This window comes from Heterodontus francisci, chromosome 11, assembly GCF_036365525.1.
Source record: "Heterodontus francisci isolate sHetFra1 chromosome 11, sHetFra1.hap1, whole genome shotgun sequence".
NCBI classification, from domain to species: domain Eukaryota; kingdom Metazoa; phylum Chordata; class Chondrichthyes; order Heterodontiformes; family Heterodontidae; genus Heterodontus; species Heterodontus francisci.
This window is the reverse complement of record NC_090381.1, coordinates 109,156,925-109,170,422: the sequence shown is the minus strand read 5'-3', so window position 1 is coordinate 109,170,422 and position 13,498 is coordinate 109,156,925. Positions and strand designations below refer to the sequence as shown.

Here is a 13,498-nt window from a genome sequence, read left to right as displayed (position 1 = left end):
CCTGCCTCATCGGGACAAACCTATCCAGCAGTCGCAGCAAGTACTCCCTAAACAACCTCCACATTTCTGTTGTGCATTTCCCTGAGAACATCTGTTCCCAATTTATGCTCCCCAGTTCCTGCCTAATAGCATTGTAATTCCCCCTCCCCCAATTAAATATTTTCCCATCCCGTCTGCTCCTGTCCCTCTCCATGACTATAGTAAAGGTCAGGGAGTTGTGATCACTATCACCGAAATGCTCTTCCACCGATAGATCTGCCACCTGGCCTGGTTCGTTGCCAAGCACCAAGTCCAACATAGTCTCCCCTCTAGTCGGCCTATCTACATATTGAGTCAGGAAACCTTCCTGGACACACCTGACAAAAACTGCTCCATCCAAACTATTTGCACTAAGGAGGTTCCAATCAATATTAGGGAAGTTGAAGTCACCCATGACAACAACCCTGTTACTTCTGCACCTTTCCAAAATCTGCCTCCCAATCTGTTCCTCCGTGTCTCTGTTGCTATTGGGGGGTCTATAGAAAACTCCCAACAAAGTGACTGCTCCTTTCCTGTTTCTGACTTCCACCCATAATGACTCAGTAGACAAACCCTCCTCGACGACCTCCCTTTCTGCAGCTGTGATACTATCCCTGATTAACAATGCCCCTCCCCCACCTCTTTTACCTCCCTCCCTATTCCTTTTGAAACATCTGAACCCCGGAACATCCAACATCCATTCCTGCCCCTGTGATATCCACGTCTCCGTAATGGCCACAACATCGTAGCTCCAAGTACTGATGCATGCTCTAAGTTCATCACCCTTATTCCTGAAACTTCTTGCGTTAAAATAGACACACTTCAACCCATCATACTGGCTGCAACTTTGCCCTGTCAACTGTCTAACTTTCCTCACAGACTCTCTGCACTCGGTATCTGCCTGTTCAACAGCTACCCCATCCACTGATCCGTAGCTCCGGTTCCCATCCCCCTGCCAAACTAGTTTAAACCCTCCCGAAGAGCTCTAGCAAATCTCCCACCCAGGATATTGGTGCCCCTCCAGTTCAGATGCAACCCGTCCTTCTTGTATAGGTCCCACCTTCCCCAGAAGGTATCCCAATGATCCACATATCTGAATCCCTCCCTCCTACACCAGTTCTGTAGCCACGTGTTCAGCTGCACTCGCTGTCTGTTTCTAGTAGTTGTTAGATTCTGAAAATGTAAAAATTGTAGACATAGGAATTGATTGCAAATTGAAAGCTAAAGTTCTTGCTTGAAAATATAGAAGATTTATAAATTCTTCAAAAGGTTTTCGTCGAAGAAATATTGAGAAATTCAGTTTCTTGCCAATGCCACAGTTGCAAAGAAAGAAGGTCTTATGCATTTTATGGGTTCAGTTTGCAAGGAAGCCAAGGATCAGAATTACCAAGAACATCGTAGCCATATGCCCAGTGTATCTCTACAAAGCCGAAAAGCATTCTGGGTTTCCTGACAACTTTCTGGCCATCGGAAAGCACCTGGACAGATATCTTATACCGAGAAGAGTCACTAATCTGAATGGCATCTTTTAATTACTGTTTGGAATGATTTCATTTTTTCTATTGGCCTTCAAGCTGTTGAATCATATTGGCGTGGAGTGTAATGTTATAGTTTGTATGGCAGCATGATGGTGAATACAAAGTAGGTTCAACTTGCTGTAAAGCATGCTATTGGAATGAAATCCAAGGAATGAGTTTCAGACTTCAGTTTGAAAGAAAAATTCCCTTTCCCACATAATGGTTTAAATTTGTGGTGGATGCAGAGTGTATGGTGCTCATTGTAAGCCTTGGCTTATTGGATCCCATCTTTGAAGTAAATAGCTACCATCTGGTGAGGGGAGGAACTGCTGCATAATTAACTTGCTTCGATCCTTTCTTTCCCAAATCCCTGCCTCTAGCCATTCATGCACATGTCTAGTTGATATCAGATAAGGAAGTGGTAGGGGAATGGTATTTGGGAATGGAAAAGTCATGTTCGGCCTACAGCTCCTGATCACTTGGAATTCTTATGCAGCACTTGAGGAATCTGCACAGTTTCTGGTCTGCTGTAATGTAATTCAGGGAACCTTAGTTTGATTTTCAGTACCTGAAATTTATATCTGTCTCCTCACTGGCAATCCCTTGTGTCGAGGATGATCTTTCTTGCGGATGGCTGGGTGGAAGCAAGATGTCAGTGTTGCCTGTGGGTTCGCAGATGGGTTATAAGCCCGTCTTAGCCTTGCAGGCTTCCTGCAGTGAGGACATTGGTTGCTGGACGATAGAGGTGATTTCAGATTGTGGGTTGAGCAGCTGTCCCCTCTTTCCGTCTCTTGCCATTTTCTCTCAGTGGTTGCTCTTGTTGATTGGAAGGTCTTGACACCATTTTCAATGATTGGCCATTTTGGTTGTGATCGGGCATCTGCTTCCCATGTGTTGATGTTAATAGAGTTGACTCTCATAGAGGCTTTGAGATTGTCTTTGTCTTTGAAATGTTTCTTTTGGCTCCCATGTGAACGAGCTCCCTGGTGTATCTCTGAGTCGAGAACCTGTTTGGGCTGTCTTGAGTTGGGCGTTCTGACGATCTGTGAAATTATCATGGCCTCTATATTTGGCATATCTGTGTCTTGGAGGACGCTCATGTTTGTTGTTTGGTTCTCCCACTTGAGTGACAAGATCCTTCCAAGACAGCATTGATAATGTTGTTCTAGGGTCTTGCTATGGCACCTATAGGTTGTCCAAACTTCAGCACCGTAGAGAAGTGTGGGGAGAGCCACTGCCTGATAGGCTTTGAGTTCAGTGTCACACCTGGGGGACACCTTTCAGTAGTAAGTGCAGTGTTGCTGCAAGAAAGATTGAAAATAGTGTTGGTGCAATGACAACCCCCTGTTTGACACCTGTTTTGACAGGGAAGTAGTCTGTATTAAAGCTATTGCCTAGTACTGCTATTTGCATATTGTCGTGTAGGAGACAGATGATGATTCTGGACTTAATCTGGGCATCCGTATCGCTGTAGCACCTTCCAAAGGACAGTTCGATTCACCGAGTCGAAAGCTTTTGTGAGATTGAAGAAAGCCATATTAAACAGACGTTGTGCTCTCTGCACTTTTCCTGAAGTTGGCGTGCTGTGACGATCATGTCAGTTGTTCTTCTGGTCGTTCAGAAGTTGCACTATATCCATTTTGGGTGGTCACTGCTTGTAAGTGAGCTTGTGGCTCTTAACAGAGGCAGTGTGGAACCTTCTGTAGTGATGGTCAAAATTGAACACAGTTGACTAAATATTGTAAGGAACTTGGCTGGCCTCTTGCAAGAGGTTTTATGGGTTTCAAAAAAAAACTTGGAAAATATTATTAATTTTGAGACGAAGTTTTGAATTTTTTGCCTGTGCATGATCCTGTGGCACTAATCACATGCCTAATTTTATGGTTATGCTAGAGGTGGATAATGGTCTCTGACAAACATGGGAAATGTTAGCAATAGGAATATGGCCTCTGCCTTTTCAATATCCCTTTTTAATCTCTTTGTTCCCTTAATTTATTACAATCTTTGTTGTTTTGCTTTGTGAACTTGCACTTCAGTATTAGTTAATATTTGCGCATTCGTTCAATTCTGTTGCATAGATGTTAAAATAAATGAAAATATTTATTTAGATTTATTATTTAAGTAATGGCTTTTGCCATGCTCACCTTAGTTGAATATTTTAATGTTTTTTCCATGCCCTGATTCTTTTGATTTGTATATGATTTTATCCTATTTTTCACCTTTTTAGTTGGTGTATTTCTGTAATTTGTGTTATTTGTGAGTTGATGTGGCCTGCATTTGAATACTTCAACACACTGTTTTACCTTGCAAAAATTAAAGTTATAGTAACTTCAGAGATCCCCTTAATGCTATCTGTTTTTAGAGGGAGGGGAAATGTTCTGAAAACCTGGTTAGAAGTAAAATATGAATATTGTCTGATCTGAAGTTTATTAAATTTTCTTTTCATTTTAAACAGGATATTGATTGGGTGCAGACCGAAAAGCATGTGTTTGAGCAGGCATCAAATCATCCCTTCCTTGTAGGACTGCATTCCTGCTTCCAGACTGAGAGCAGGTGGGATAAGTTTCCAAAAGCTGGGTCTCGGCTATGTTGCACTGTAAATGTGTAATGAGATCACAACCAATCTCTATATGTGTGCTTTGCTCAGGAAGTTTCTTGTGACTCTTTACTGTGGTTTGAATGGTTAATGTACATAATAGGCTTTTGGGACTGGCAAAGCAAGACTGCTTTCCCGTAGGATTTCTCATTTTTGTAGCTAATAATTGTATGAACAAGTTTACACTGCTGACTTTAGTAACCTTTCGTGGTAACTTGGTGCACGACTTTATTACCCTTTGGGCAAAATATTCTGCTTGATGCTCTTTCTTAATCCAAACTTTCAAAACATTAACTTGTAGTCTCCTGTATTTCAAGATTTACTTGTTGTGAACTGAGTATACTAGTAGTAGAAACTTGATAATTTAAATTAAATAGGGCATATCATCTATGATAGCTTCTATCACCACTATAGTGACGAAACTGTTCTTCAAATATACTGGATTATGTATTCCAAGTCCTCACTTTGGGAGAGCCTGGTGACCAGAGTTATTGCCTCCTAAGCAGTATGAATCAGAGTAGATTCTAACCTTATCTGGAGTCCCTTTTAAAGGGGTATTCTCCAAGATGCTGCATTGCACCAAGCAGGTACACTAGATAGCACATTGGACAGAGTGGTTCTATTTTTAAAGAAAGAAGGAAAAACTACCTGCCTGGAACCTGGAATCTTTGTACTAAGATTCCAGGTTTTCTAAAAAAAAAATGTAAATTTCCTGCTGCTGTTGTGGTGTGCAGACAAAGGAAGGCCCCGGAACAGTTGCCTGAAGGCAACAACTGAGTTGGCAAGGAGGATTCGAAACTCCTCACCCTAGCTTCCCTGGGATGTGGAGAGTCAAAATAAAGTTGAGTTATCGTTTCCACTCCTGGTCATTACCTACTGTAAGGTGGACCATAGGGATGTCCAGCAAGGACAATATTGTACTAGCCTGTGCTCTGTCCTGCAATGGATTAACTCACACTTGCCATCTAAGCACACATGCAAAATGGACTTGCAGAAGGTGCCAAGGGCTTGTCGGCACCTATCGGAGCATTCCTCAGTATGGATCACTGCTTTGAGTAGAGGAGGAAATTAGGGTTGGGGTGGGGTGGTGGTTGTTGACCAAAAAATTGTAAATGCCATCTTTTTAAATTTGTGTTACTGCTTAATTTCCTTATGTACCTCCTTTCTTGCTCATTTGTCATGCAGGCAAGGGAGTATGCAAATAATTTGCAACTGCTGAACTGCTTGCCATCAGCAGGAGTGACTCGGTAATGATCCCCAACCCCAATGTTTCGTCCTTAGTTAAATTTAATTATATTATTTTGATTTGTCAAAAAAGAAACCCTGATGGCATGAGTGGTTTTTAAAGGATCTCGTTGCCATTTTTACTGTTGCAGTTTATTGTGGAGAAGCTTTTGCTGATTTGGAGTAAAACATAGCAGAAATGACTTCCTACAGGTTTCAAGCCTTTGAGTATATATTTTAATGAGTACATTTTCAAAATTCTTTTCAACCCACATTAACCTCCCAGTAACACTGAATCCTTGAATAAATAATAAAGGTACTTTCCATCTACCAGTGGAAGAAGCAACTCTTGAAAAAATAAATGTGAAGTTACAGATTTAGTCCATCTAGTGAATAGAAAATTGTAGCTGGTTTAATGGTTGAATTAAATTATTTGGTTGCAGGCTATTTTTCGTCATAGAATATGTGAATGGTGGAGATTTGATGTTTCATATGCAGAGGCAACGGAAACTTCCGGAAGAGCATGCCAGGTAAGAGGAATTAGCCTCCGGTTTCTATTTGTGTTAGAACTAGAGTGAAACCAGTAAATTAGGGTCACCGAAGGGACTTGAGTCATGTGTCCTTTATTTGCAGCTGTCCTTATTTTCAAAATAGTGATTGTATGTACAATAACTTGGTTGAGTCAAATGTCTTGGGATTGGCTGTAATTCCTGTAGCGTTCTTCCTTTTCTTCAGCCTGACCTGGGACTGTGCCTAATTCTGGAACCCAGTCAATGGCACCTGATTTTAGTGCACTTTCTGTTTGTTGAGTTTCCCAATTCATTGCCATCCTGGGGGTCCTCCTCTATTGAGGGAGGGATGTCCTGATCCTGGGGCATTAGTAGTTTACACAGGCCAAGGTAGCTGCTTTTGCGCCAGAAGTACCTTGGAGACTCCAAGGAGTTGGGGTGGTGGGGGTGGTAGGAATTAATGTTCTGCAAGCCCTTAGCTGTGGCGCACATCCTCCTAATGATGCAGCTGCAGCATTTTGAGTTGCTGGGGGTCGGGTAGGAGGCTGTTAGCGGCTCATAATTACCTGCTGTACAGATGGAGTGAGATTTCTGAGGTTGCAAACTCTTGGAGCCACTCCTGGAGGTTTGATTACATGACAAACCCCCATTCTCTCTCTCCATCTCCCCACACCCATTCCCGCCATCCTGTATGCAGCACCCTGCTCGCCACCTTTCTGCGGCCCCCACCGCTCACCCGCCTCTCTGTGGCCCCACCTCCCTGCTGGCCCTGTCTCGAGATCAGGTAAATCAAAAAGTGGTAGTTAGCGGATGAGTGGTAGTTAGCGGATGCCAAGCGTAGGTTGTAAAAACCCAGTGATACGTAGGAGCAAGTGAAGACCATGAGCTTAAGAGCTCCACAGTTTTGAGGTTCTGGGAAAGAATGAATTGAACACCGTATTGATTTTGACACCCTGAGGTTGTATGGAAGAGGGGTAATTATGTAGCTACCGATCAGCATTATGCCTATTAGTTTTTTATTAAACAAAAGTCGAGATAAACAAATGAAACTGATTTCTGTTTCTCGCTAGACGTGCTTTCATTTTGCTAATTTTTTTCATATATGGTAGATTCTATTCTTCAGAGATCAGTCTGGCCTTAAACTACCTTCATGAGCATGGGATAATTTACAGAGATTTGAAACTGGACAATGTCTTGCTGGACTCTGAAGGGCACATTAAACTAACAGACTATGGAATGTGTAAGGTAAGATACCCCGCTCCCTCACCCGGCCCATCCTGAGAGCACCAGTGCCAGTCATCAAACCTGCAGACAACGGTGGTGCTGTTGTTGTATGACGTACCGACCTCTACCTTGCAGAAGCTCAACGCCAACTCACAGACACCTCTTCCTACCTCCCTCTGGACCATGACCCCACCACCGAACATCAAGTCACCGTCCAAAGGACTGTCACTGACCTCATCTCCTCTGGAGATCTTCCCTCTACGGCTTCCAACCTCATAGTCCCACAACCCCGGACAGCCCGCTTCTACCTCCTTCCCAAAATCCACAAACGGGACTGTCCCGGCAGCCTGCTCCTGCCCCGCTCAACTTATTTCTTCCTATCTAGACTCTATCTTTTCTCTGCTGGTCCAGTCTCTTCCCACCTACATCTGTGACTCTTCTGACGCCCTACGTCATTTTGACAATTTCCAGTTTCCTGGTCCCAACCGCCTCCTCTTCACTATGGATGTCCAATCGCTCTACACCTCCACCCCCCACCAGGATGGTTTGAGGGCTCTCCGCTTCTTCCTGGAACAGAGGCCCAACCAGTCCCCATCCACCACCACCCTCCTCCGCATGGCTGAACTTGTTCTCACATTGAACAACTTCTCCTTCAACTCCACGCACTTGCTTCAAGTAAAAGGTGTCGCTATGGGTACCCGCATGGGTCCTAGTTATGCCTGTCTTTTTGTGGGATATGTCGAGCATTCTTTGTTCCAGTCCTACTCAGGCCCCCTCCCCCAGCTCTTTTTCCGGTACATTGATGACTGTATCGGTGCCGTTTCCTGCTCCCGCCCCGAACTAGAAAACTTTATCAACTTTGCTTCCAATTTCCACCCTTCTCTCACCTTTACATGGTCCATCTCTGACACTTCCCTTCCCTTCCTCGACTTCTCTGTCTCCATCTCTGGGGATAGGTTGTCTACCAATATCCATTATAAGTCCACCGACTCCCACAGCTACCTCGACTACACTTCTTCGCACCCTACCTCCTGTAAGGACTCCATTCCATTCTCCCAGTTTCTGCGTCTCCGACGCATCTGCTCTGATGATGCTACCTTCCATGATGGTGCTTCTGATATGACCTCCTTTTTCCTCAAGCGAGGATTTCCCCCCCACTGTGGCTGACAGGGCCCTCAACTGTGTCCGACCCATTCCCCGCACCTCTACCCTCACCCCTTCCCCTTTCTCTCAGAACCGTGACAGGGTTCCCCTTGTCCTCGCTTTTCATCCCACCAGCCTCCATATCCAAAGGATGATCATCCGCCATTTTCGCCACCTCCAACGTGATACCACTACCAGTCGCATCTTCCCCTCCCTTCCCCTGTCAGCATTCCGAAGGGATCGTTCCCTCCGCGGCACCCTGGTCCACAGCTCCATTACCCCCACCACCTCGTCCCCGTCCCAGGGCACCTTCCCCTGCAATCGCAGGAGGTGTAATACCTGCCCATTTACCTCCTCTCTCCTCACTATCCCAGGCCCCAAACACTCCTTTCAGGTGAAGCAGCGATTTACTTGTACTTCTTTCAATGTAGTATGCTGTATTCGCTGCTCACAGTGTGGTCTCCTCTACATTGGGGAGACCAAACGCAGACTGGGTGACCGCTTTGCGGAACATCTCCGCTCAGTCCGCAAGCAGGACCCTGAGCTTCCGGTTGCTTGCCATTTCAACACTCCCCCCTGCTCTCATGCTCACATCTCTGTCCTGGGATTGCTGCAGTGTTCCAGTGAACGTCAAAGCAAGCTTGAGGAACAGCATCTCATCTACCGATTAGGCACACGACAGCCTGCCGGACTGAACATTGAGTTCAATAATTTCAGAGCATGACAGCCCCCCATTTTACTTTCATTTTTAGTTATTTTTTCTTCCTTTTTTTTTTTACATTTTTTACAATCTTTTTTTGCATTTATTTCATTTCATAGTTTGTTCAGTTTGCTTACCCACTGTTTTTTTCAGGGTTTTTTTCAGGTTTGCACTTGCTGCTGTTCAATATTCAGTGTATTCACACCTAATCTGTACTAATGCTTTGTCTTTCAACACACCATTAACATATTGTTTGCCTTTGCTCCGTGACCTTTTGGTCAGCTATGTGGCCTGGTCCAATCTGCACCTTCTCCTTTGTTATCTCTTGCCCCACCCCCACCTCACTTGCTTATAATCTGTGACTTTTCTAATATTTGTCAGTTCCGAAGAAGGGTCACTGACCCGAAACGTTAACTCTGCTTCACTTTCCACAGATGCTGCCAGACCTGCTGAGTGATTCCAGCATTTCTTGTTTTTGTTTCAGATTTCCAGCATCCGCAGTATTTTGCTTTTATTATTATGTTGTTGTTAGTGCATTTTTATTGTCAGTCAGCATCCTTATACTCGATTTATCCCTCTGCATGAGTTTTAATATGGTGAGAAATCACACAAGTAGATGCTGAACAGATCCATTTGAAGTATGAGCTGAGAAAGTGCTAGCTCAGATGGTCCAGTGTTTTAGTGTTGTACATGTAGAGAGTTCAGTCTTTGAGTTAGTGTGAGGCCACTTGACCTCTTTGGGCATATTCTTTTTGTTCTCTGTCAGGTCAGTTGATGGTCTTCTATACAGTAGTGACATGATCCATCTTGGGAAATCAGGAAATAGGAGGAATTTGATTTTGTTTTATTTGTTCTTGGAATGTGAGCATCACTGGCAAGGCGAGCATTTCTTGCCCATCACTAATTGCCTTTGATGCCTTCTTGAACCGTTGCAGTCCATCTGGTGCAGGTACACCCACAGTGCTGTTAGGGAGGGAGATCCAGGATTTTGATCCAGCAACAGTGAAAGAATGAAGATGTAGTTCCAAGTCAGGATGGTGTGTGACTTGGAGAGGAGCTTGCAAGTGGTGATGTTCCCATGTATATGCTGCCCTTATCCACTAGTTGTTAGGGGTCACGTGTTTGGAAGGTGTTGTCAAAGGAGCCTTAGTGAGTTGCTGCAGTGCCTCTTGTAGCTGGTACGCACTGCTGCGACTGTACGTCGATGGTGGAGGCAGTGGATGGGCTGCTGATCAAGCAGGCTGCTTTGTCCTGGATGCTGTTGAGCTTCTTGAGTGTTGTTGGAGCTGCAGCCATCCAGGCAAGTGGCGAGTATTCCATCACATTCCTAACTTGTACCTGTAGATGGTGGACAGGCTTTGGGGAGTCAGGAAGTGAGTTACATGGTGCAGAATTCTGAGCCTCTGACCTGCTCTTGTAGCCACGGTATTTATATGGCTGATCGAATTAAGTTTCTGGTTGATAGTGACCCCCAGGGTGTGGGTGTTTTCAGCGCTGGTAATACTGTTGAATTCAAGGGGAGATGGTTAGATTTTCTCTGCGGAGTTGGCCACTGCCTGGCATTTGTGTCTCTTTGGTCTTGCAGAATTTCTCTTTTCCTCCCCATCCATTTTATTGTGGAGTAGCAGCTGTAGTGATCCGAGAGAAGGCTGAGACCCATATTCTAGCAGAAAAAGACAATGAAGGGCAGGTAGCTCAGAACCTAAAAGAAAAACAGCCTTTGAAAATGAATTGCATTTTTCAGGAATGGAATCATTTTCCTATGGCTTTTTTTTTAAAAGGACAGTGTTCTGAAGAATGCCATTAGTGAAATTTTTACAGTATTTATTACACTCACGAATGCATTATCTTCAAAGAATGTGACGAGGTGTTTGTGAAAAAACAACACACTTGTTAAATTTACCCATGTATTCTCTCGAAATATCATTAAAGTTAATTCTTCACTTCACTTACAGGAAGGTCTGAGGCCTGGAGACACAACCAGCACATTCTGTGGTACTCCCAATTACATTGCTCCAGAAATCCTGCGAGGAGAGGATTATGGTAATATTGTTCGGGTGCTACTTTATTCCAAAATGTATTCCAGTAGTTAAAAATCCACTTTCCATGTTGAAAATCAACTTATGGTTGAAGGAATAGGCTATGGGTGATCAAATAGAGCTTTGTGTCTGTAGTTGCTCACGTAGTTGCCAGTCTCCACTGTGAATAGCTGAACAGTATAGCATTGTGTCCTGTTCCATTTTCACGTATTACCAATTCCACTTTCATGTATTTCCAATTGGGCCACCAATAGAGCTGCGCTGGGAACAAATCATCTTCCCATCTTGTCATCCAGGGAATGTGTATGGCATTGGAATGCCATTAAGGGGACAAATTTTATTTATACCTTAAAAGAGCAAAGTGGCCAACAAATATAGTTATAAGTGGTCAAGATGGCAACTATATGATTAAAGTGATTGTATATAATACCTGTTGTGACTTCAGTCTTCATTCGAATTTTTTTGACTTCATAAACCATAGTCCACTCCATTAGGGCCTCCCAGACCGTCCGTGGCATCATGCAATGAAGGTATCATAGCATAACATTACCGAGACAATGCTAAGGTTACTTTTTGTAAAGGGAACCTCTGTATTTGATTACAACCACCCTTTTAGTGTTGCCCATATCTTCTCTGTTAGTTTTCTATGTTATTTACCCACTATTGCATTATTCAATACAGCAGAACTTTGATGTTTTGCACGGTATAACGCATAACAGTAAACTGGTGATTTGGTTTCAGCATGACAATCTCTTGAGAGTATTCTGTCACCCCCCCCCCCCCAAAACAGTCAGGATATCATATGTTGCTATATTTTCATAGTGAAGTATTATATAGAAATTCCAACATGGAAGCAGGCCATTTGACCCAAGCAATCCCTCATGGTGTTTGTCCTCCAGCATTAGTCCTAACCCCATGAGCCTGCCCTGTTCCCATAATTCCTTTACTCCCTTTCTATAACCACCTAGTGAACCTATTTTTAAATTTTGGCATGTTATACAATATTGACAAGTCGTTCAGACACCAATTGCCTGAAAATTGACCTTTTTATGGAAAGTATTCAGTCAGTATAAAGCAGTGAATGAGTTATGATCTGCAGTGTACTTCATGAAAGGGTGGTGGGAGCAGATTCATTAGTAACTTTTAAAAAGGGAATTGGATATATACATTAAAAGGAAAACATTTGCAAGGCGAAGGGAGAAAGGTCGGGTGGGGGTAGCGGGACCAATTGGAAAGCTCTTTCTCGATGCATACTTAAAATTGTTGATTGTTTATCCCTTAAACTTATTTTCTTTGGGAAATTTTCACTCAACAGTGAGCTCCAGGGCATCACTGCAGGAGTTCCTCAGGGTAGTGTCCTAGGCCCAACCATCTTCAGCTGCTTCATCAATGACCTTCCTTCAATCATAAGGTCAGAAGTGGGGATGTTCGCTGATGATTGCACAATATTCAGCACCATTCGTGACTCCTCAGATACTGAAGCAGTCAGTGTAGAAATGCAGCAAGACCTGGACAATATCCAGGCTTGGGCTGATAAGTGGCAAGTAATATTTGCACCACATGAGTGCCAGGCAATGACCATATCCAACAAGAGAGAATCTAATCATCTCTCCTTGACATTCAATGGCATGACCATCGCTGAATCCCCCACTATCAACATCCTAGGGGTTACTATTAGAATTAGTATTAGAATTAGAACATTACAGCGCAGTAAAGGCCCTTCGGCCCTCGATGTTGCGCCGACCTGTGAAACCATCTGACCTGCACTATTCCATTTTCATCCATATGTCTATCCAATGACCACTTAAATGCCCTTAAAGTTGGCGAGTCTACTACTGTTGCAGGCAGGGCGTTCCACGCCCCTACTACTCTCTGAGTAAAGAAACTACCTCTGACATCTGTCCTATATCTATCACCCCTCAACTTAAAGCTATGTCCCCTCGTGTTTGCCATCACCATCCGAGGAAAAAGACTCTCACTATCCACCCTATCTAACCCTCTGATTATCTTATATGTCTCTGTTAAGTCACTATTGACCAGAAACTGAACTGGAGTAGCCATATAAATACCGTGGCTACAAGAGCAGGTCAGAGGCTTGGAATCCTGCGGCGCGTAACTCACCTCCTGACTCCCTAAAGCCTGTCCACCATCTACAAAGCTCAAGTCAGGAGTGTGATGGAATACTCTCCACTTGCCTAGATGGGTGCAGCTCCAACAACACTCAAGAAGCTCGACACCATCCAGGACATTCACTCCCTCCACCACCGACGCACAGTGGCAGCAGTGTGTACCATCTACAAGATGCACTGCAGCAACGCACCAAGGCTCCTTAGACAGCACCTTCCAAACCCGCGACCTCTACCACCTCGAAGGACAAGAGCAGCAGATGCATGGGAATATCACCATCTGCAAGTTCCTGTCCAAGTCGCACACCATCCTGACTTGGAACTATATCGCTGTTCCTTCACTTTCGCTGGGTCAAAATCCTGGAACTCCCTTCCTAACAGCACTGTGGGTGTACCTACCTC

General features: G+C 44.0%; 1 protein-coding gene across 1 annotated transcript in view; it reads left to right on the top strand.

Moving 5' to 3' along the window:
• The window catches only part of prkci (protein kinase C, iota), a 148,725-nt gene that overhangs the window by 116,259 nt on the left and 18,968 nt on the right, over nucleotides 1-13,498 (top strand). Inside the window, exons 11-14 of the mRNA XM_068042740.1 lie at nucleotides 3,991-4,088; nucleotides 5,799-5,885; nucleotides 6,974-7,109; nucleotides 10,887-10,974. Coding sequence (XP_067898841.1) covers nucleotides 3,991-4,088; nucleotides 5,799-5,885; nucleotides 6,974-7,109; nucleotides 10,887-10,974 — 409 coding nt within the window. The remainder of the gene's footprint in view (nucleotides 1-3,990; nucleotides 4,089-5,798; nucleotides 5,886-6,973; nucleotides 7,110-10,886; nucleotides 10,975-13,498) is intronic.